The sequence below is a fragment of the Prunus avium genome, chromosome 1 (genome assembly GCF_965620075.1).
Source record: "Prunus avium chromosome 1, drPruAviu1.hap1.1, whole genome shotgun sequence".
Classification (NCBI taxonomy): Eukaryota; Viridiplantae; Streptophyta; class Magnoliopsida; order Rosales; family Rosaceae; genus Prunus; species Prunus avium.
This window is the reverse complement of record NC_142284.1, coordinates 48877734-48897277: the sequence shown is the minus strand read 5'-3', so window position 1 is coordinate 48897277 and position 19544 is coordinate 48877734. Positions and strand designations below refer to the sequence as shown.

At 38.6% G+C, this 19544-nt stretch overlaps 4 protein-coding genes across 5 annotated transcripts; 2 read left to right on the top strand and 2 right to left on the bottom strand.

The window, feature by feature from the left end:
• The first annotated feature begins 1368 nt into the window (after window positions 1–1368).
• On the top strand, window positions 1369–2294 carry GDU5 (glutamine dumper 5). The gene has a single exon (XM_021949598.2). The coding sequence runs from the start codon at window positions 1477–1479 to the stop codon at window positions 2077–2079; it is 603 nt and encodes a 200-aa protein (XP_021805290.1). The 5' UTR covers window positions 1369–1476; the 3' UTR covers window positions 2080–2294.
• A 1972-nt stretch (window positions 2295–4266) lies between these two features.
• LOC110749502 (BolA-like family protein) lies at window positions 4267–5936 on the bottom strand. The gene is made up of 2 exons (XM_021949617.2): window positions 5777–5936; window positions 4267–5084 (listed from the first exon to the last, which is right to left on the bottom strand). The coding sequence occupies exon 2, from the start codon at window positions 4980–4982 to the stop codon at window positions 4485–4487; it is 498 nt and encodes a 165-aa protein (XP_021805309.1). The 5' UTR covers window positions 4983–5084; window positions 5777–5936; the 3' UTR covers window positions 4267–4484.
• Window positions 5937–9287: 3351 nt separating this feature from the next.
• Window positions 9288–10701, top strand: COL4 (zinc finger CONSTANS-like protein). The gene is made up of 2 exons (XM_021949573.2): window positions 9288–10083; window positions 10179–10701. Exons 1-2 carry the CDS (start codon window positions 9379–9381, stop codon window positions 10503–10505), a joined length of 1032 nt encoding a protein of 343 aa, XP_021805265.2. The 5' UTR covers window positions 9288–9378; the 3' UTR covers window positions 10506–10701.
• Window positions 10702–14226: 3525 nt separating this feature from the next.
• On the bottom strand, window positions 14227–18724 carry LOC110749455 (putative protein phosphatase 2C 59). 2 transcript variants are annotated; one of them, XM_021949568.2, is made up of 9 exons: window positions 18567–18724; window positions 18066–18344; window positions 16945–17072; window positions 16066–16164; window positions 15795–15953; window positions 15496–15582; window positions 15324–15415; window positions 14942–15016; window positions 14227–14662 (listed from the first exon to the last, which is right to left on the bottom strand). In XM_021949568.2, the coding sequence occupies exons 2-9, from the start codon at window positions 18143–18145 to the stop codon at window positions 14504–14506; spliced, it is 879 nt and encodes a 292-aa protein (XP_021805260.1). In that variant the 5' UTR covers window positions 18146–18344; window positions 18567–18724; the 3' UTR covers window positions 14227–14503. The 2 variants fall into 2 exon arrangements, with proteins under 2 accessions (XP_021805260.1, XP_021805261.1); XM_021949569.2 differs by lacking the exon at window positions 18567–18724 and adding an exon at window positions 18445–18545.
• Window positions 18725–19544: the final 820 nt, after the last annotated feature.

Below are 19544 nucleotides of genomic sequence, written 5' to 3'. Positions count from 1 at the left end.
TATTAATTAGTTGATGTATTTCTTCAGTTCATACATACATGCAGCTTTTGGAAAATGAAGTTTCAGCTTTTCTTTCCCCACACACAACCATAAGACAGCTCACAAATATCTGCCAAACCTATCCTTTTATTTCAATGCTGGTCTGGCATTATTTGCCTATCATTAAATGATACTGGTATAGCCCAAACTAAATATGAATATGATTATAGCCACCAAATTGCGCTTCAAAATCTCTTTTTTCAAGTGGATTAGCAACAGAAAAGTGGCGTATTATGGCACGATTTGTCATATTCAAGGCAAGCCAGGCTATTCGAGGCTTTGATGCTACGGGTGAAACGTGATTATCAATCAGATCACTAATTAAGCAAGTGATGCAATGCAAAGGAAGAAGAGAAAGGCCAAAATTAGTTTTGCTGCCACTTTACGTACCAATTGGCAATTGCAATGCCCATTTTTTTTTTATCCTTATCCAATGATTGTTGTCCTCTTTGGATACACAAACAAATCTCCCCTCACAATAATTAAGCTCAGTGCATTTTTACTGTGCCTTCAGATATGGACCCCAAGCAAAAGAAGCAACCACAAGATTAGCAGCCTTTGATTAAATATAATTTCCAAACAGTGAAAATTGCTTATTTACATCAACCCCCCACCCAAAACATTCCCTTCTAGATCCAATTAGTGGAGGCTCATAGAATAACATTATATATTCCTTATCCCACGACACAACTGAAAAATAAAATAAAAATAAAGCAAAGAGTACAATTTTCACTGTTGTTATGTTCTTCCAAGTACCCCACTTTTATCAAGGTAACATAGCTAATCTCTTAGATTAAGCATGTCTTAACCCATCTTGTGAAATGACAATTTAAATCATTGCCCAACAAGCTCATTGGCCAACACAGGTTGATTACTTCAGCAATAGGCACCACCACCTTAACCCCCTGATATTCTTTCTTTTAGTACATGGCATTGTCTGCACTGGGTCTAATCAATAAAATCTTCACTTATGATACCTTCCACCCTATAAATCTTCCAAATAAATCAAACGTTAAAATGGCTATTATTATGCTTATGCCGCGGAACGGATATTTATGTTTTATGTTATTACAAGAATTATTTTGATAAATGATTCAGATTCATTATTTGACAACATAAGAGAGAATGTCGATCGATTCACACTTGCCGCTGATCCAAATAATTTTGAGGCCCATTAACACATAATGATCCAACAGCAGGATCCAAGTGTGAAACAGTGCACCCTGTTGTTTACAACAAAGAAAAAACGGGGCCAAATCCGTGACCCCAATAAAGAAAGAGTAACAGAGAGACAAACACCTTTCCTCTGCTATAAATACAATAGCCTACCACCTCCGTTTTCACAAGCTCAAATTCCTCACCTTCTTTTCATCTACTCAAAACCTTCCTCTCACCCTCAACCTCAAGAAACCCCGAAAGGAAAAAAAATATTAAAAAATGAGAACCTTAACTGCCATCTCTGCAACAACAGCAGCAACAAAATCTTCATTGGAATCATTGCCGCCAGCACCAGCCATGGCTGTTCAGCAGCAGCGCTCGCCATGGCACTCTCCGGTGCCATACCTCTTCGGAGGCCTGGCAGCGATGCTGGGTCTTATTGCCTTTGCTCTGTTGATCCTGGCCTGCTCTTACTGGAAGCTTTCTAGCCGATTGGAAGACAGGGAAGGAGGCGAAAGGGACTTGGAGAGTGGCGGTGGTGATGAGAAAGATCAAGGCGATGAGTCTAGCAAGACAGTGAAGGTTTTTGAAGACAAGGTTTTGGTGATAATGGCTGGAAATGAGAACGCAACTTTTTTGGCGACGCCTGTTTCGTTGTGCTCTAAAGTTGCTTCCTTTGGTGCTGATAAGCACGTTGTTGATGAACAGGGAGAGAGTAAAAATGGAGATAAAGAAGAGAGTTCTTCTGAGAAAGTGAAAGACGAATTGAGGGCCCAGCATCTTGATGAAGCTGTGAGTAGTATTCAAAACAGCAATACAGAAACCCAACAGGGTCAATTAGAAGAAGAAGAAGAAGAAGCCCACCGCCATCAAAACCAGTGAGCTCACTGAGCCTGCCCTGTTTCAGTTTTGGCATATCTTCGGAGAGACAGAGTGTTCTGTTTTTTTTTTCTTCCTCTGGTTCTACTTTTTTTATATTTTTCTGGTGGGTTTTTTCTATTTTGAATCGGGAAATGTAAATTTTGAAGAGATGAATTAGCTGATGAGATTTGAAATTAAAAGGAATTAAATCTTGTTGATGAGAGAGTTTTCATTCATTTTTCCAGCTAATTACAACCGGTATGTATGCTGCACAAATGAAGAACAATCATTTGTCTTTCCTTAACTTTTTCCCCAAGCATTGTTTTGTTACAGACTTTTGCTTTGCTTAAATGACATTATGAACCAAAAACACATTAGCTGCCCATTGGTCCCTTTAAATTATTTTAAATTTTCTCTTTGAATATTACTAACACCCACATTAAGGGGAAAAAATTGATATAAAAAAACGTTGTGCCGCGGAATAATGTTTTCTTGATGACATTGTTTTAAGTCACTTTGCAAGGAAGGGAAAGAATAAAGCAAAGGAAATGAAATGACGACATATTTCTAAAAAAATTAGACATTTCTTAAAAATCCCAACTGGGCCTGCCGGAAATATTAGGGCCAGGCAGGCGGTGCAGGGCAGGTGACAATTTGGAGGGGCGGGTTAATTGGGGCACGAGAAAGCTGAGATAAGACTTGGCCATTTTCTTGGGATGCAAGAGAAGAAACATACGTGTACCTTTCTCATTTGTGCCATCGTTTCTTGCTTAAAAAGCTACGTGCAAACACGAGCACCTGAGTTGTCTCATCCGCGGCGCCACGCGAAGCCGCGTCCCTCCCTCATTGAATCCTCACCTTTTATGATCGTATTGTATTTGTAGTTACTGCAGTACTGAGTATATAGGTGAAAAGGGCCGGTTATCCATTAAATAGTACAAGAACTAAACCCAAGGGTTATTGGAAACTGCCGATTAGGCCCAATCCCAAACGGGCCAAACTTAACAGCTTTGTTTGGATTAGTTTCCGGCCTGTTTGTTTCGTTGGTCGGAATTAGGGTAAAAGTGACTAAATTCGAGTTCTTCTCCAATTATTAATATATAAGGATCCGGATCCTCTGTTTTGATTTTCTCTGTCATGATCTATTTTACTTTTGTTCTATGTATGCCACCTCATTAAAATTTAATCTAAGGGATATAAATTGGACACCTCGACTGTAAAATAAAAACCTAATTTACTCCTAATTAAAAATAATTAAAAAACCCTAACTTGACTAACACCTAAACTTAACGTCTCTGGAAGTTTTTTTTTTCCTTCTTCCTCCTCTGCACGTCTGCCCTTACCCCCAAAATCTTATCCCAACCATATATAGTAATCCCTTAATGGGCAACCATAAATGGCAATCATACGAATCCAAAGATTGCAAAATACAAAATGTTACAGGTCACATCCAAATCTCCCTTTAGGGATGCTAATCATGACCAATGTATATGTATCATTAATTGACAATCTAGGAGATTAGAAGAGTTTGACTGACAGTGTGTGGAAAGGATGACTATTAGCCTTAAGATTGTTTTAAAAGAAGACGTAGAGTTTGACTGACAGTGTGTGGAAGGGATGTCTTAACCTCTTTTTTTTTCTTTTTTTTGGGTGGATCTTTAGGTAAAGTGCAAGGAGAGGCACAATCATGCTCCTCCCCTACTATCCCAATTATGAACTGCTCAAAGCAATCCTGTATCTTAACCTGCATTCAAGAATATGGCGGAAACATCAATGGCAGATGCATCGACAACGATACGTGTTGTTGCAAGAATCTAGGGCTTATTTCTCCATCATTTGCCTAGAAAATAAAGTGTTGTTTTTGAAGGATCCCCAGAAGTTAATGGTGAATCTGATATCAATAGTTAACAATAAATGTTCGGTTTGGTAGCATATCTCCAGTGTTCTTGTTCTCTCTTTTTATATTTCTCTCTTAATTATGTTAGACTCGTTGAAAACACCAAAACAACAAACTAAGCTCATAAGCTTGAACAAGCTTGAACTCAAATTACATTTCTCTCTTAGCCGGAATTCTTGTGTCCGATTCCTTCTTTCTCAATATCGATTGTATCGGATAAAAAATAATGATATTGACAATAAATATTTGGCTTGGTAGCCTGATTTAGTGATTGCATATATTTTTGCTCTTTGCTTTCTGTGATGTTAGACTTATCCACAACCAAATCCTATGTTAAAACTAGTTCAAAATATCACAATACAGAAATGGCCGCACCTATTTTAACCGGCGGCCTAGTGCCAATGATGATAAATCCAAAACATTCACAAATAAAGGTCTTATTAGAGGTTACATAAGAAATGCAGCAAGGAAACTCCACAAAGGGAGCGTAGCATCTTATTGATCTTCAAGATTCAAAAAATGATATATATCACTTCTGAGGAGAAACTTCACTTGGGGTTTTGGTAGTCATCTGATCAACTGCATGCACTGTGGTTTGAAGTTCCTCCCATATGGCTTTGTACACCATCCTCTGCCTATTTACAGCCGATTGTCCCTCAAAGGATGAAGAGATAACATCAATGCTCACATGCCGACCATCCCCGCTAGCATCTTTTACACTAACCGATTCAGCATTTAGCTGTTCCTTGATCTTGTCCTCCATTGATTGCATGAGTGGGGAGTCGAAGGTGCCAGCATTGTTGAAGTTTGTGGCTCGAGCAGTGAATCTCCTCAAACCACCATATTGCTCCAATCTCAGATTGCTCCTGCATTCATTGCTACTTGCTCTGCTATTCACCAATCTGATGCTTTGCATCTCAAACACCAACTGTTTTTTCCTCAGTCCGGCAAATAAAGATGGCAGAGCACGACTTAGTGCCGAGGCTGATAACACGTAAGGACGCACCATCATTGTCTTGGCTGCCATTCTTCCCTTTCTCTACCTCTACCTCCACCCCAGTCGTTGCTCTAAGCTATACTTTTGATCCCACTATTTTCTTACTTAAGGACTCTAAAGTAATGGGGGCACCTGCAAGAATATGATGGTGCAAATCAAAATTGGAAGGGATAAATCACATGCTAAACTGCAAGTTTGCTAAAGCAAATTCATTTGAACAAAGTCCACAGTAAGTTTAAACAACATCCGATGTTCGAATAGAAACACTTTAATTCCAGCACAGACATCTGCACCTACTCGCTTCTTCCAAAACATATGGTATGATTTCAATAACAATTGTCCTACCGACCAATTTAAGAAAAAGTTAGTGCCATATCCCAATTACAAAATCTGATATGAGCTTCAAAACCCTCTTAAGCTCCAAAATGATGCAAAAGTATGCAATTTTCCTCATTACCAATACCAAAATAAATTTTCTTTCCGTTTCTCTTTTTGTTCCTGAATCCCTCAGCTAAAATCACATTGCTCCTCAAAACTCAATATCCCAAATAGAGTGATAAGCCTGGCAACTATATTGAATCAAATCTTAAGAACCCATTAACAGAAATAAGCTACAGAAGACGTAACAAGCAGTAAATTCAGAAGAAAACCCCATAAAAGAGTTGAAGAATATTTTTATATATTGAATCTGTATCAGAATTATATAAGCCCCTGTATTTATGAGTGATGCAAAAATGAGAAAAATAACATTTCATAGGTTTTAATTTTAGAGGCAGAGGCAACGATATAGATAACAAGGGAAAGAGGAAGATAAATTTACTTACTTTGCGGTTCAGCTGTGCCGCGATGCGGAGAGATAAAGAGGCGCCGGAGAGAAGTTGAAAGTGTAACAGAGAGGCTGACCAAACAAGAGAACGAAAAGGGGCAAGCAACCGTTTCCCTAGGGATTTTCAAGGGTAATTCTGTAATTACAAAGCGGAATAATTAAATATTTGATTATTTCTTCTATTTTTTCCCTCTTTTGATTTAAGGCAAGTCCACCCCAAAAGGAAAGGGCAATGGCAAGAAAATAAAAAAAGATTATGCAACAAAATATAAACAATTTAGAGGATTTGGTGTGGAAAGTTAATAAAATTATTATGTATTTATAGGAAAACATCCATAATTTTTTTGTATTTAAATTTTTTTTCGCTCGCTGACGTTAGCCTGACATCAGCGCCTTTGGGCTTGAGCCCAGATAGGATTTGCCTGTGGGCTTGCCCAAGCTGGTGGGTCCCATGCCTTGCCCGGGCTATCTTTTGTGCACTGGAGGTCCAAACCTTGCTTGTGGGGGGTGGGGGGGGCTATTGCCATGGCAACTGCCTAGCGCTGGACTTGCTCTAAGCTGTTTAATTTCACGCCATTGGGGCTTAACTTGCATACCAGTGGTCTCACAATCGAACCTCCATTACACCTTAGAACTAGTAGTATGTGTGTGTGAAAAAAACTCATCCCCTTAGATTATCTCTTGTATTTAAAAATAAAAATTATTTAATTTCATCAACTACAAATACAATGGAATATTCAATAACCACATCAACTCATAATAACAACAACAAAATATGTTTAAAGAATCATTGATGGATTGTTTTTAAAGAATTTAGATGGTTAAGATTGGAGAGGAGAAACATGGAGACAAACAATTGCGAGGAAGTTTTTGTGTGAAGTAGAAAGCAAGTCTCACACGGTATGTCGACATAATAACAACTCCTAACCCAAGAAAATTAATGGGTCAAAATTTGGGAAAATCCAAACTAGGGGCCAAATACCAATCCAATTATTACCTGGACTTGAATTTTTTTTCAATGGAGCCCACATAGTCTGACTTAGCCCATGTGCAAGCAGCTGTGAAAGGGGCCCATGCTGCTGCTGCTACAGACTTTATCACGCCACATGTTGCCGTTGGAATCCAACGACACAATTCAAACATCCTTTTTTTCTCTTTTATTTTTAAATTTTTTTTTTCTAATAGCAGCCCAAATCAACGATTCATATTAAATCCAAACTATTTTAACGGTAAAATACCCAACGGTTGAAATTTAAATCCAACGGTCAAAATAATATTTTAAATTAACCTAAGTCATATGCAACCTCAAAACTCACTCCAAAATCTATAAATACCCACCCATTTCCCGAATAATCTACCAAAAATATTAAAAATATTTTTTTTAGGTCAAATTGTTCAAAAAATTAAATTATGAAGTTATTTTAAAAGATTAAATGAAGAAAAGTTATCCATAAAAAAATTAGACTTAAACCATTTTAAAACAATTTGATAAAGTTGCGGACTTAAAATTTGAGTTTGGAAGGTTGGAGGAAAAACGGTTTTAGTCCGGACGAAACCCAAATAGTTACTTTTTGGAGGGGGAAAATTTTGGTTTATCCCCAAATGGGTTGGAGAAGGTCTAACGTCTAAACATAATATGTTGTATTAAAGTGCACATGTATCAAAATTTTAGGGCTTATTTACTGTTTTCACCCCACGTCAGCACCTTTAACGGTTTTGTGGACTGAAATAGACGGAAATTGTAAAGTGAGAAAATTTTAGCAATTTTTAGAGATTCTGGGGGTTAAGTTAGAAAATTTCAGTTTAAGGGGGTAAAGTAGGGATGGCAAAAATGTATGATAAATATTTTTTTATGCAAGGAAAATCACATGTATGGGGGATAGTCCCCCGACGAGGACAGGGATGGGGATTCCCCGAAACCTATTAAACGGGGTTGGGTTCGGGTACGGGGGCGGGGATAGAAAGCGAGGACAGGAATGGTATTGTCATACCTAGCCCCTACCCGACCCATTGTCATCCATAGGGTAAAGTGAGACTGAGTGTCTGTTTCATGGGACGAAATAGTCAATAAGCCTAATTTTAATAAAATTTTCACACTATGACAACATAATCTATACTAACGTTGTTATTAATGCACTAACAAAATTTTCATCGTTCAACCTAAGAGTTGGTGGTTACCTAACCCTAATCACTTATAAGTTAATACATCTCGCCTAGGGATGGAAAAAATCCCCGCGGGGGCGGGTCCCCGTCGGGTCCTCAACCCTAACAGGGGGAGATTTCGGGGCCAAACGGGTATAGGGTACGGGGATCCCCGAACTTGAAAAATCCCCTACTGGTATGGGGAGGGGATGGTATTGGCATCCCCATCCCCGAACCTAACCCGAAAATATATATGTTTATATTTAAATAATTAATTAATTAATTATAATATTTGTATTTAATCCTAAGTTAACCTCTCTTTCCTAATTCTTCCTAATTTTTTTTGGAATTTCATATTGATGTGATTTTGAATAATTGAGTTAAACTTTATAGTTAATTTGGATGTGTTGAATGATAATTTAATATGAAACTTAATGTTAAAATGTATGATAAATATTTTTTATATAAAAAAAATTGGGGATTAGGGGCGTGTATGGGGGATAATCCCCAACGGGGATGTAGACAGGGATTCCTTGAAATCTATTATACGGGGATGGAGAGCGGAGACGGGGATGGTATTGTCATACCCGACCCCTACCCGGCCCGTTGCCATCCCTAACCTCGCATCTCTCAATCACTCACTCTCTTTGGCTTACAATTATTACCAAGAACAAGTCTTCAAGACAAACCAGATGTGACCTCAAAGTTTTCCTACCCACATACACGCATTCTAGCTCCCTCCATATCCACTGAAGGCAAAATATTTATTTATCCCTAATTTACTGTCCATCTTTCTCGTTGTATTATTAATAGCTTTGGTAGAGAAAACAAAAGCGGGAATATAAAATTTCCCACCCAACAACTTGGAGTAAATTTTTGGTTTAATTTGCAACACGTAATGTTATCAATTTACTTATATTATAATTTATATATATACAATTTTTTTTTTCTTCAGAATTTCAATATATTTATTATTGTTTCATTTGTGAATAAGTAACACAATGTAATTTTTGACCGAAATAAAAACACCATGTAAGTTGTAACTTGTAACAGTTGCATAACACCAATTTGTTACGAAGTTGAGAGGTCGATCGGAGCGTCGTGTAAGGTCCCCACCCACCATTATTGTGAGCCCCACATACACATGCTTCTCACCACGACAGTGCGAAAAAAGCCAAGGCAAGTAAACCTATAAAGCAAACGACGACCATCTCCCGTGGGCTCCACCTGAAATTGACAATTGACAGCACACAAACTTTAACTCGGCAATCCCACCTTTTGGCTAAGCTTCATCCACGTATCGCTTCCTCATTGGCCAATCCCTAGATATCCCCAGGCCCACCGGATAGACACACACTTGATCAGAACACACAAAAGAGAGAGAGAGAGAGAGAGAGAGAGAAAGAGTTTCTGTGTGTGTTTTTTATCAGACTTATTACAGCACAGCATCGTTGGGTTATGGCGTCAAAGCTCTGTGACTCGTGCAAATCGGCGACGGCGACTCTGTTCTGCCGAGCTGACTCAGCCTTCCTCTGCGTCAACTGTGACTCCAAGATCCACGCCGCCAACAAGCTCGCTTCCCGCCACGCCCGAGTCTGGCTCTGCGAGGTCTGCGAGCAAGCCCCCGCTCACGTAACGTGTAAGGCCGACGACGCCGCTCTCTGCGTCACGTGTGATCGAGACATCCACTCGGCCAACCCTCTTAGTCGCCGCCACGAGCGAGTTCCCGTGACGCCCTTCTACGACTCGGAAAACTCGGCCGCCAACTCAGTCCCCGTCGTCAAATCTGTCGTCAACTTCCTCGACGACCGTTACTTCTCCGACGTGGAAGGTCAAGACGCAGAGACTGAGGTGAGCAGGGAAGAGGCCGAGGCTGCTTCGTGGCTGCTCCCAAATCCGAAGGCAATGGAGAATCCGGATCTGAACTCGGGCGAGTACTTTCTCCCGGAAATGGATCCGTATTTGGATCTGGACTACGGGCATGTGGATCCGAAGCTTGAAGATACTCAGGAGCAGAACAGTTGCGGTACAGACGGCGTCGTGCCGGTTCAGAGCAAAAACGTTCAGCCTCAGCTCGTCAACGACCACAGCTTCGAAATTGACTTCTCCGCCGCTTCCAAGCCATACGTCTATGGCTTCCACGCTCAGTGTCTGAGCCAGAGTGTAAGTACTCTATTTTTCTTACTAACCAAACAGAGGCTAAATAAATTATTATTGATTTTCAATCGGAGTCTCTGATCTTGTGTTTTGCGGCTCAGGTATCATCGTCGTCTATGGACGTTAGCGTTGTGCCAGATGGCAACACGACGATGACGGACGTGTGCGATCCTTACACCAAGTCAATGAGCTCGCCGGTGGAGTCAACACATCAGGCGGTTCAGATTTCATCGGCAGATCGCGAAGCGAGGGTGTTGAGGTACAGAGAGAAGCGAAAGAACCGAAAGTTCGAGAAGACGATACGTTACGCTTCGAGGAAAGCGTATGCGGAGACGAGACCGCGAATCAAAGGCAGGTTCGCTAAGCGCACAGAAGTGGAAATCGAAGCGGAACGTCTGTGCCGGTACGGCGTCGTTCCGTCGTTCTAGTTTTAATCGTAGTAACTTTGTAACCAGAACCAGTAAGCTTTTTATTGTTCGTTTTCGTTTCCACAAATTCTGATCGTAGTTATGTAAATATGGTAAGAGTAAGAGATGATGTATTTTGAACGATCCATGGAAATCTTGACCGTCGATTTTGTACAAGTTTTTATATATATATATGCAGTAATGAGTTTTGTATTAAGCGTATCAGAATCTGAGTTGCTATTGGTTTATGTGATTCTGAATTCTGATTAGGATTAATTTAATATAATTAGCGAATCAATTAACTATTAATTGGATAAGGTAAAAAGCCTCTGACTAGTACCTGCGACATTTGTTAGGTGTGAGATGGTACACAACTTGATCGGTGAAGATAATCTACCTAACATTTTCTTTTGCCAAAATTGCCCATGTTTTCCTTTCCTATACTCAGGGAGTCTAGAACAATCAACAAGAATGAAAATTGGAATACGTAAAGAAAATAAATGGTCCAAGGCTGCAATTGTTGTCTATCATGTCGTTGTCCGGTGAAGGTGAAGTGCAAGACTGTCGCAAGCTCAAGTGATTAAGAGCAATTACCTCGCATTTATGTTCTTATTTATGAGTCGGAAGAAGATCCTTTCATACTTTTCCACACCTTATTTTGGGTTTGGGCCTTAGGATTTAACAAAGAACAACAACACTCTGTCTGCCCAATCCAAACAACGCTGGGCTCAACCCAATGAATGTCGTGGTGAGCTCAGCCCTTATTGCTGGCATGGGCCCGACGAGCTGCTGCTGGTGTTGATTGTGATGGTCGAAGAGAAACGCCGACGTTTTGAGGGTGGGCATGCAGCACCCTACATAGCCCATCTTGGTTTTATCGACATCGATGCTAGAAGAAGCAGTTAGAGTAAGACTTTGTCCAAAAAAAAAAAGCAGTTAGAGTAAGAGGATGAAAGATGGTGATAGTTAACCAAGGTGGTTGGTGTGAGTGGTTCGGCACTCTCATTCCTTAAGAGAGGTCAGGGGTTCGATCCCTGCTCTCGTACGGAGTCACCACTTTGGCTAACACTTTAACCCTTATGGGCCGACCCGGTGTGAGTGGGGATTAGTCTGGGTTGTGGTTAAGGCTTAAAGGTGCCACCCATAGTTGGGGCCCATCCAGGACCACCTCATGGTTCAGACAAAAAAAAAAAAAGATGGTGATAGTTATTGCAGATAAAAAGAGAGAGTTGTTTTATTTAATCTAAGAAATTTGTAATTACTTATATTCGTATTTGTTTTCTTTCAATAAGGGTAGAAATTGATCAAGCCTCCTGTCTTAAACAATAGTGCAGATGGATACTCTCTGAATAATATTTTGTGTTTGGCAAATAATAATAATAATAATATTTTGTACTAATTAAATAGAACTCAAATAATTTTAGCCGGGTACTAAAATATTTGTTTCCACATTTAGAAACTCATCTGAAGCACAAGCACGTTTTGTTTTAGAGGGAGCAATCATACTTAGTTTATTATTAATTATTAATGCTTACATCTACTTTTCTTTTCATTGTATAAACAAAATATTCACTATTGTTGTGAAATGGATGGTATATGAGAGAATATTGAGTTGCACGTAAAGTAAATGAGACATGATATTTAACGAGTTTCGGCCATGCCTATATTTTCGGAGAGCAGCAACAATAACTTTACCACCATGTAAAATAATAAGACTACAACTTTAGTGTTTACAATCTCACTGGCTCACTGATTTTTCTCTCCCCCTCACTCTCTTCTTCATTATCTTCTTTCCTTCCTCTCTGCCCTACTTTCTTTCTTCTCTCAGTTGGTGTGCTTCACTTCTCCTAGGCTTATAGCAGTGAAGAGATGAAGCCTTTATATAGGCTAAACGACCTATGATTAGGGTTTGTCATTGAGTCGCCCTGGAACGGCCCGATATTTTTGGGCTCGGGTCGAGCCTCATCGAGATTTTTCTTTTTTCGAGTTAGGCCGGACCGAGATTTCAAAAGCCTTAGCCTTGGCGAGCTTTCCGAACCCGGCCGCCGATGGGCCTAGAGAGGCCGGTCCTTTTATTTTATTTTTTAATACTTTCTTTAAAGGTTTTTTTTTATATATCTTTTTGTTACAATTTTTCAGACAACAATGACAAATTTTAACTTATTAATTTATAAAAATTAAAGATAACAAATTTTTAAAACCATATTTTTAAAATATAACAATAAATTTATTAATTCATAAAATATATTATATTATTTCGATTAAGTCTAAAAAAAGTTATTGAGTGCATCACTGTACATTATTTCTTTTTGTTTATTACAATGGGCTTGTTTCTTTGAATATTTGTACGTCTATAATAATTCTATACTATTATTAGTATTTTTTATTTATTTATTTATGGTGGAGTCGGGCCTAGGCGGGCTCTTGGGCCGAGAATTTCAATGCTAAGCTTAAATTCTACTCAATCTTCGAAGGGGCTGAACCGAATAAGCCCAACTATCAAACTGGGCCGGATTTTAACCCGTCGGACCTCAGATTACTCACTTCGGCCCACAGCCTAAATGATGACCCCTACCAATAATGCGTGGTGTGGTGTGATGTGTGGTTGGCTGCAAAGGAAGATGACAGACAAACTTCATTATTTTATTATTTTCTTTACGTGGGCTCCACCAGCCTTGGTAAGCAAGGTAGGCGGTAATGTCAATGTGGGCATCTCCACCCGATTTTTTTAGATTAAATAAGTTGAACAAAGACACCACCCCCAGTATATAAAGCCCCCGTCCCTTCGTTGTTATTGCAATATGCAAGAGAGAGAGGGAGGGAGGGAGGGAGGGGGGGAGAGAGAGAGAGAGAGAGAGAGAGAGAGAGATCAAACAACTGTCCATTTTTCTTTGCTGCTTGTGTAACTAATAAATAGCTAGCTAGGTCTCTCATTGTTCCTTATTTTTTCTTATTTTTTCTGTTTCGGTTTCTATTTTAGATTTTTTGTTTTTGTTTTTGTTTTTGTTGTTGTTGTTGCCCAGTTTAGTTTCTTTTTGAGTGTAGAAAGAAAGGAGGACGATGAGGATAACAATTTGGTTCGCTCGTCGTGCGTAATGGCAAAATTGCCTTGCCGATACCATTCAATATTTCTGAGTCCTCCTCTTTCTCTCTCTACTCTACAGAAATGTAATTTTACTTTTGTTCTCGAACTTTCTTCTTCTTTTTTCTCCTTCTGTAAATTGTTACCACTCACTGAGTCACTACCTATTATCAGAGTTGAAATGCGGAGAAAGGTCAGAGAGAGAGAAACAAAGCATCATGGGTATATATGTAATTTCGATTTATTTGTTTTCCAGTTATCAGAGTTTAGTTGTCTAGTAGGTTTCCCGACTCATTATATGCAAACACTAAAATATTTATGAACTTCTGAATGAGATAAGTTCTGGTGAAGTTCAGTGATTTTTCCCCTGGAAAATTATGGTTTCTGTTTAGCTTGGGCAGAGAGCTCGGGTGAAGACAAGTGCCGATTGTCTTCAATCGAACGGTTAAGAAATACCTGGTCTTGATAACAAAGCCCAAACTTAAGAAATACTTGGTTTTATTTTTAGTACCAAAAAGTCTTTGAACACGAGGATAAAATAAGAATTACCAAAAAAATACAAAGGAGTTTTTGTGTTCGTCGCTTAATTTGCCATGAAGGCAATAAAAGAAGTGAAAAAACACTTGAATTAACGCTTAGATTTACACAGAGCAAACGAAATGAGAAAACACTTTACAAACACATTGACATTTCTGCTACACTTACTGTCAAAATACAAGATCTAAGTTCACATACACAAGTCTATGCTATTATATAGGCTGAAGACATGTAATACACATTTGCAGCCATGTAAGTTTTGATCATGTCTCTCTATTCTTTTTAAAGTACAACGCTACCACAGACGTTCTAAAACTATTAACCACTGATTTTTATTGCACCTGACCTACCACCAATCTGGTAGGATTCCAAGCCCCTTGCTCTGAGCATGAGCAGGTGCTTACCCGGAACTGCTACGAGAGGTGCCCCCTTGGTTAGCCAAGAAACGAACCACGACACAGGTAATATTGTCTGCACTTCCTCTCTGATATGCTTCCTGCATTAGCCTCTCTGCTGCCTGCTTTGGGTCCTGAATTGGTTTGATCATTGCGACGGCCTCCTATAGAAATAAGGTCAAGAACCAGTCAGGGTCATACCATGTCATCTAATCGATTTGCTAATTGTAAAAACACAGTATAATCGCAGCAAAATAGGGATAAAGGACAGACATCCCAACTATTTACTCAGAAGGATTGATTACTGTTTGGTTAGTCAAGTAGTCAAATACAGAACAAAAAGTTTTAGGCTCTAAAGGCATGCTGTCATTTCACCCTCCATCATATCAACCGTATGGCAGAACGGTAAACAGAAAAAAGAAAAAGGGAAAATCATGGCAAACCTCATTGGTGACAACATCCCACAGTCCATCACTTGCAAGAATAAGGAACTCAAGAGAGTTGTCAATCTTTTCCTCCTGCCAAAATAAAGCAAGTTAATAAAATATGCTGAGAAGCAAGGGATGGAAGCAGGCAATGGAAACCACAAGACAAAACCAATCAACAAATTCTTCAAATCACATTGGACTGGTATTGATAATAAAGAACTCAAAATGCAGTTAATCAGACAAATATTCTCAGTGTCTGAGATTAACACTAATCATGAAAATTTTAAAGTTTCTACGAGTATTGTGTTTTCCCCACAAGACTATACATCCTTGAACACCCATATATCATATATGTGTGTGTGTATTGACGATCAAGTATCAGAAAAACAAATCAAACCTGGATTTCTGGATCAGCAACGACATACTGCTTCAACAGCCTATCACCAAATGCACGAGAAACAGCGAGAACACCTCCGACTCTCCAAGTTCCTGTTGATACAATCTCCGTCATCAAGAACGCAATCATCTACCAATTCATGAAAAATCTTCAAAACAATGATAAACCTTACCAGCCCACATTACAAATCCTCCTGCGTCCTCAATTCGCTGCCGCTCATCAGTCTGGTCTGGCTTGTGATCTCTTGAAACAGCTATAGCTGCAAGATATGACAAGATAATATTACAGAACCATGAAACACGTGAACATTTTATAGCACAAACTGTCATTCAACAAAATTCTCTACAACCATGAAGTTCCAGTATCCAACACAGGGCACAAAAGTCCCTTCAACCCTCAAACTTGTAGTCTTTGATAACAATTATTATGCTAAAATCACAACTGAAGAGGGGAAAATCTTCAAAGTCTTACCGTTACCACCCCTGCATATCACAGCTCTGGAATCCCCAACATTCGCGACAAGCAAACGGTCACCAACTAGGATCGCAGTGGAAGCAGTTGACCCAGCATCTCTATTCTGATTATTTTCTGATTTCAGAAATTCAGAGTCTGTATGGCTGTATGCATCAGCTGCAGGAACAGGAAATTAAATGCTGTAATTTATTTTTTCGAAAGTAGAAAACTGAAAAGGATTAATTAGAAAGCAACCAAAAAATTGCAGGCTACAGGTAAAGTGACAAACCTATAGCAGATTTGGTGTCAGAGATAAATTTTGGATGCCTGATCAAATTACTAAAAAGATTTTGCTTGACATATTCAGCAGCACGTGCACCCCCATGACCTGATTCAATATAACGCAGAATTTTTCAGCGTCACCTATCTTCTTGCTTTCAAAAAGTTTGAAAGTATATATATACAAACAACATATGAGTAAAAGCGTTCTCTATGCATGCTTATGTACAAATGCTCCATATGAATAGCGCATGAACTATGACTGGAAGAATGCTAACTAATTAATTAAGACTTACTAAGAATCTAATCCAACAAGAGAAGAATAGAAAGAATGATTACATATACAGTCAAACCAGATGGAAATACAACAGAGCTGCTGCTCCATGAAATACTAATCAAATCCGATTAGTGAGTTAATGTGAATTAAGCATGTAGAGCTTGAAGTATCAGAATAGAGCCCCAGAGGTTCATATGGTCAGAAGATCACCACCACAGTGTGGCAAAGACCAAGATTTCCACTATCCAGCTAGAATAGCTCGACCCCATGCGTAAACTGACAAGTTGATCAATGGTGAGATCTCAACTTTGACGCAAACCGAAACCCACTCAACAATTAAAATCACATAATATCATACTAACAACAATATTATTGAGTGAACAAACAATAAACCAAAGAAAAGATATGAAGATTATACCCACACTAGAAGGATGAAAATTAGCAAGATTTAATACATATCCACACCTCACAGCCATCTGCATAAATGTGTATGTAAATGATGCTAAGCATGATATATTCACACCTATCCCTGTGTTTGCCTAGGCATGCGTGTATGTGTGTGCAGGGGCATGTGTGTGTGTGTGTGTGTGTGTCTGAGAGAGAGATATATACCGTCAAAAACTCCAAAGAGACCAACTATTTCTCCCTCAACACCATCAATTCTTGTCTCATAAAAGTCTTCCATAGAAGATCTTTTCCCTGGAGAGCTTGCATATCCATAACTGAACTTTCCATTCTGACTGTTAACACATTTAACATGACACTTAGTGAGACTATTCCAAACCATTGTAAAAAATGACATGTAACAGAAGAAGTAAAGAATTAAAAGGTGAATATCCATATCCAATTCCAATAGCATTTAAGAGCCAAATTTCAGGGGTCAATGCAGGAAGGGAAATAACCATAACTTTTTAGCAAAATCCAATGAGGTACATGTTTCCAATATGAGTTCCACGCTCACGCACGTGGAGATTAAAAACGAATACATATTTTGTCACGCAATCATAATGCCAATGAAAAGCTTTTTCCGCATGTCCACAAACGCAAAATTCCAGACAGCATCATTTGGAAGATCCAGCAAACAAGCAAAACAAAAATAATACTTTGCACAATCTTTACGTTTGGCGGTGCCGAACACGACAAACGGTAATTAAGGCAGACGTAGCAACATGGGTGCAGCCCGGACATGACAAAACAAAAATTACAAGTTTCTGTGATCATGCATGTCATATATTTTCCTCCCTTGTTTTTGTACAACACTTGTTAAATGATTGATGGACCTAAATTCTATCACCCCTTACCCAACCATCCAATTAAATTGAGATATATCACATAGTTCAGGACTAGTACAACAGCCAAATCAACGAAAATCTTCCCTAAAAAATAAATATCATCAGGACCAGAATTCATAGGTCATCTCATGAAGGTATATAATACAATAAAAGCATCATACAATCCAAATTACACACCAAAATTTCCACAAAACTTAGACTTATGCATGAGATCAGACAAAAACCCAAATTCATGATTGCTTCCTGAAGAGCTTCACACAATAAATGTACCCAATAAATCACAAGTCAAAATAATACATGAAATAAAACATAAACATAGGTTCCCATAAAAGAAAATGCTGCAAAAGGAATATATGGCAATCCATAAAAAAGATACCAATTGGAGAGACTCCAGATCCAAACCAAAAAAACAGAAATTGATAAAAGGGAGAGTTCGATAACCTGAGCCCCCCGCCGCTTACAGGTGGGTCGTCAGCATGAACCTGGGTTGAAGGTGACAAAACGGAATTGAGATAACCCATCTTCTTCTCGTTGCTTGAATTTTCAAATTGCTCGCTTCTTGTTTCTTTGACCGAAATTAGATATTGAAGAAAAACAGCTACAGTAATTGCTATATATAGAGAACCGAAGATAAGAATGACACGACCTATTGTTACACGCCAATATAGCTCAAATCACTCCAGGAATATCATATCTGAATCATAAATTGCAGAGTTTAACCTGCATATCACGCGAAAATCAAAATTAAAAACACAAATTCTACACTATATTATATAATCATTGAAAAAAAAAGAATAAAAAAAGTTTAGACGCAATATACGGATCTTGATGTTCATCAACATAACAAGGAACACCTTGGAGATGAGAAATTGGAAGAGAAAATTAGGCGGTAATTAAGATGAAATGTGAAATAGAGAGGGAGGAGGGGGAGAGAGAAAGTACCTGAAGAAAGGAAATGCCATAGATAGAAGTGACAGAGAAATAGAGAGAGAAATTAAAAGGTCGTCGAAGGTAAGAAAAGGACGACGAGAGTGAGAGAAGCCAAAGCGGATTCTCTTCTATTTTTGGTTTCAGTTTTTGCAAACGCAAGCAGCGGAAGGAAGCAATCAATAATTACTAAACTATTTTAATTTTTTTTTTAAATGGAATAAAAAAAATTCACAAGATAATTGCAGAATTAAAAACTGTAATTTTAATTAAATTTAAAAATGATTAAATTGGGGGTTAGTTTGTTTGTTTGTTGGGTTGTAAAACTGGTGGCGGGGAGCGAGTCACACGCGTCGCCCCAGAATGAAGCGAGACCGAGTCAAATCCCCAAAACACAATAAATAGAAATCCAATTATGCAAGCAATTTGTTTGAGGTCAATATGTAATTTTGAAATTAAAGTTCAGTCAATCAGCATTTTGTGTTGTGTGTGAAGATTAGATCAATGGAAGGACGGTGGAATTATTGCAAGAAAATTCTAGAGCTCTCGCTCTCTCTCTCTCAAACTCCAAACTGAGACGTCGGAGTCAAACCCTAATAACACAGCTGCATAAAACGAGCAACATTAATTAAACTTGTATTTATGCTTTGAAATCTCAAAATTAATAAGCCAATTTTCCTTTGACCACTGACCAGTCCTCCGATTGACTTATTCTAACATAACAAATTAATAGGATCAAATAGTATTCAACTAATTTGGAGTTAGATAAGATATTTTAATCATTTGAGTTACAGTCGTTAGATGAGATATTAAAATGAGTGCTGCTATTTACACCCAACTGTCCTATTTTTCCACCCATCCTATCTTCAAAATTTTAAAAACAAATTTATCCATGTATAAAATGACTTCTAAGGTCATGCAACCCACTTATTCTAGACTTCAGTTCCTTAGCTAATTTGTCGACACTTAGACACTAATTTACTCTAAGTTAAC

Bases quoted from the DNA above. Each gene is read 5' to 3' on its own strand.
- LOC110749455 (XM_021949568.2), bottom strand. From the start codon at position 18,145: ATGGGTTATCTCAATTCCGTTTTGTCACCTTCAACCCAGGTTCATGCT. The intron at 17,073-18,065 runs GTTATCGAACTC...ATGTGTTAACAG, and splicing joins GTAAGCGGCGGGGGGCTCAG to TCAGAATGGAAAGTTCAGTT. The intron at 15,017-15,323 runs GTTTGATTTGTT...TTATTTTGGCAG, and splicing joins TTGCTGATCCAGAAATCCAG to GAGGAAAAGATTGACAACTC.
- LOC110749502 (XM_021949617.2), bottom strand. From the start codon at position 4,982: ATGGCAGCCAAGACAATGATGGTGCGTCCTTACGTGTTATCAGCCTCG.
- COL4 (XM_021949573.2), top strand. From the start codon at position 9,379: ATGGCGTCAAAGCTCTGTGACTCGTGCAAATCGGCGACGGCGACTCTG. The intron at 10,084-10,178 runs GTAAGTACTCTA...TTTGCGGCTCAG, and splicing joins CTCAGTGTCTGAGCCAGAGT to GTATCATCGTCGTCTATGGA.
- GDU5 (XM_021949598.2), top strand. From the start codon at position 1,477: ATGAGAACCTTAACTGCCATCTCTGCAACAACAGCAGCAACAAAATCT.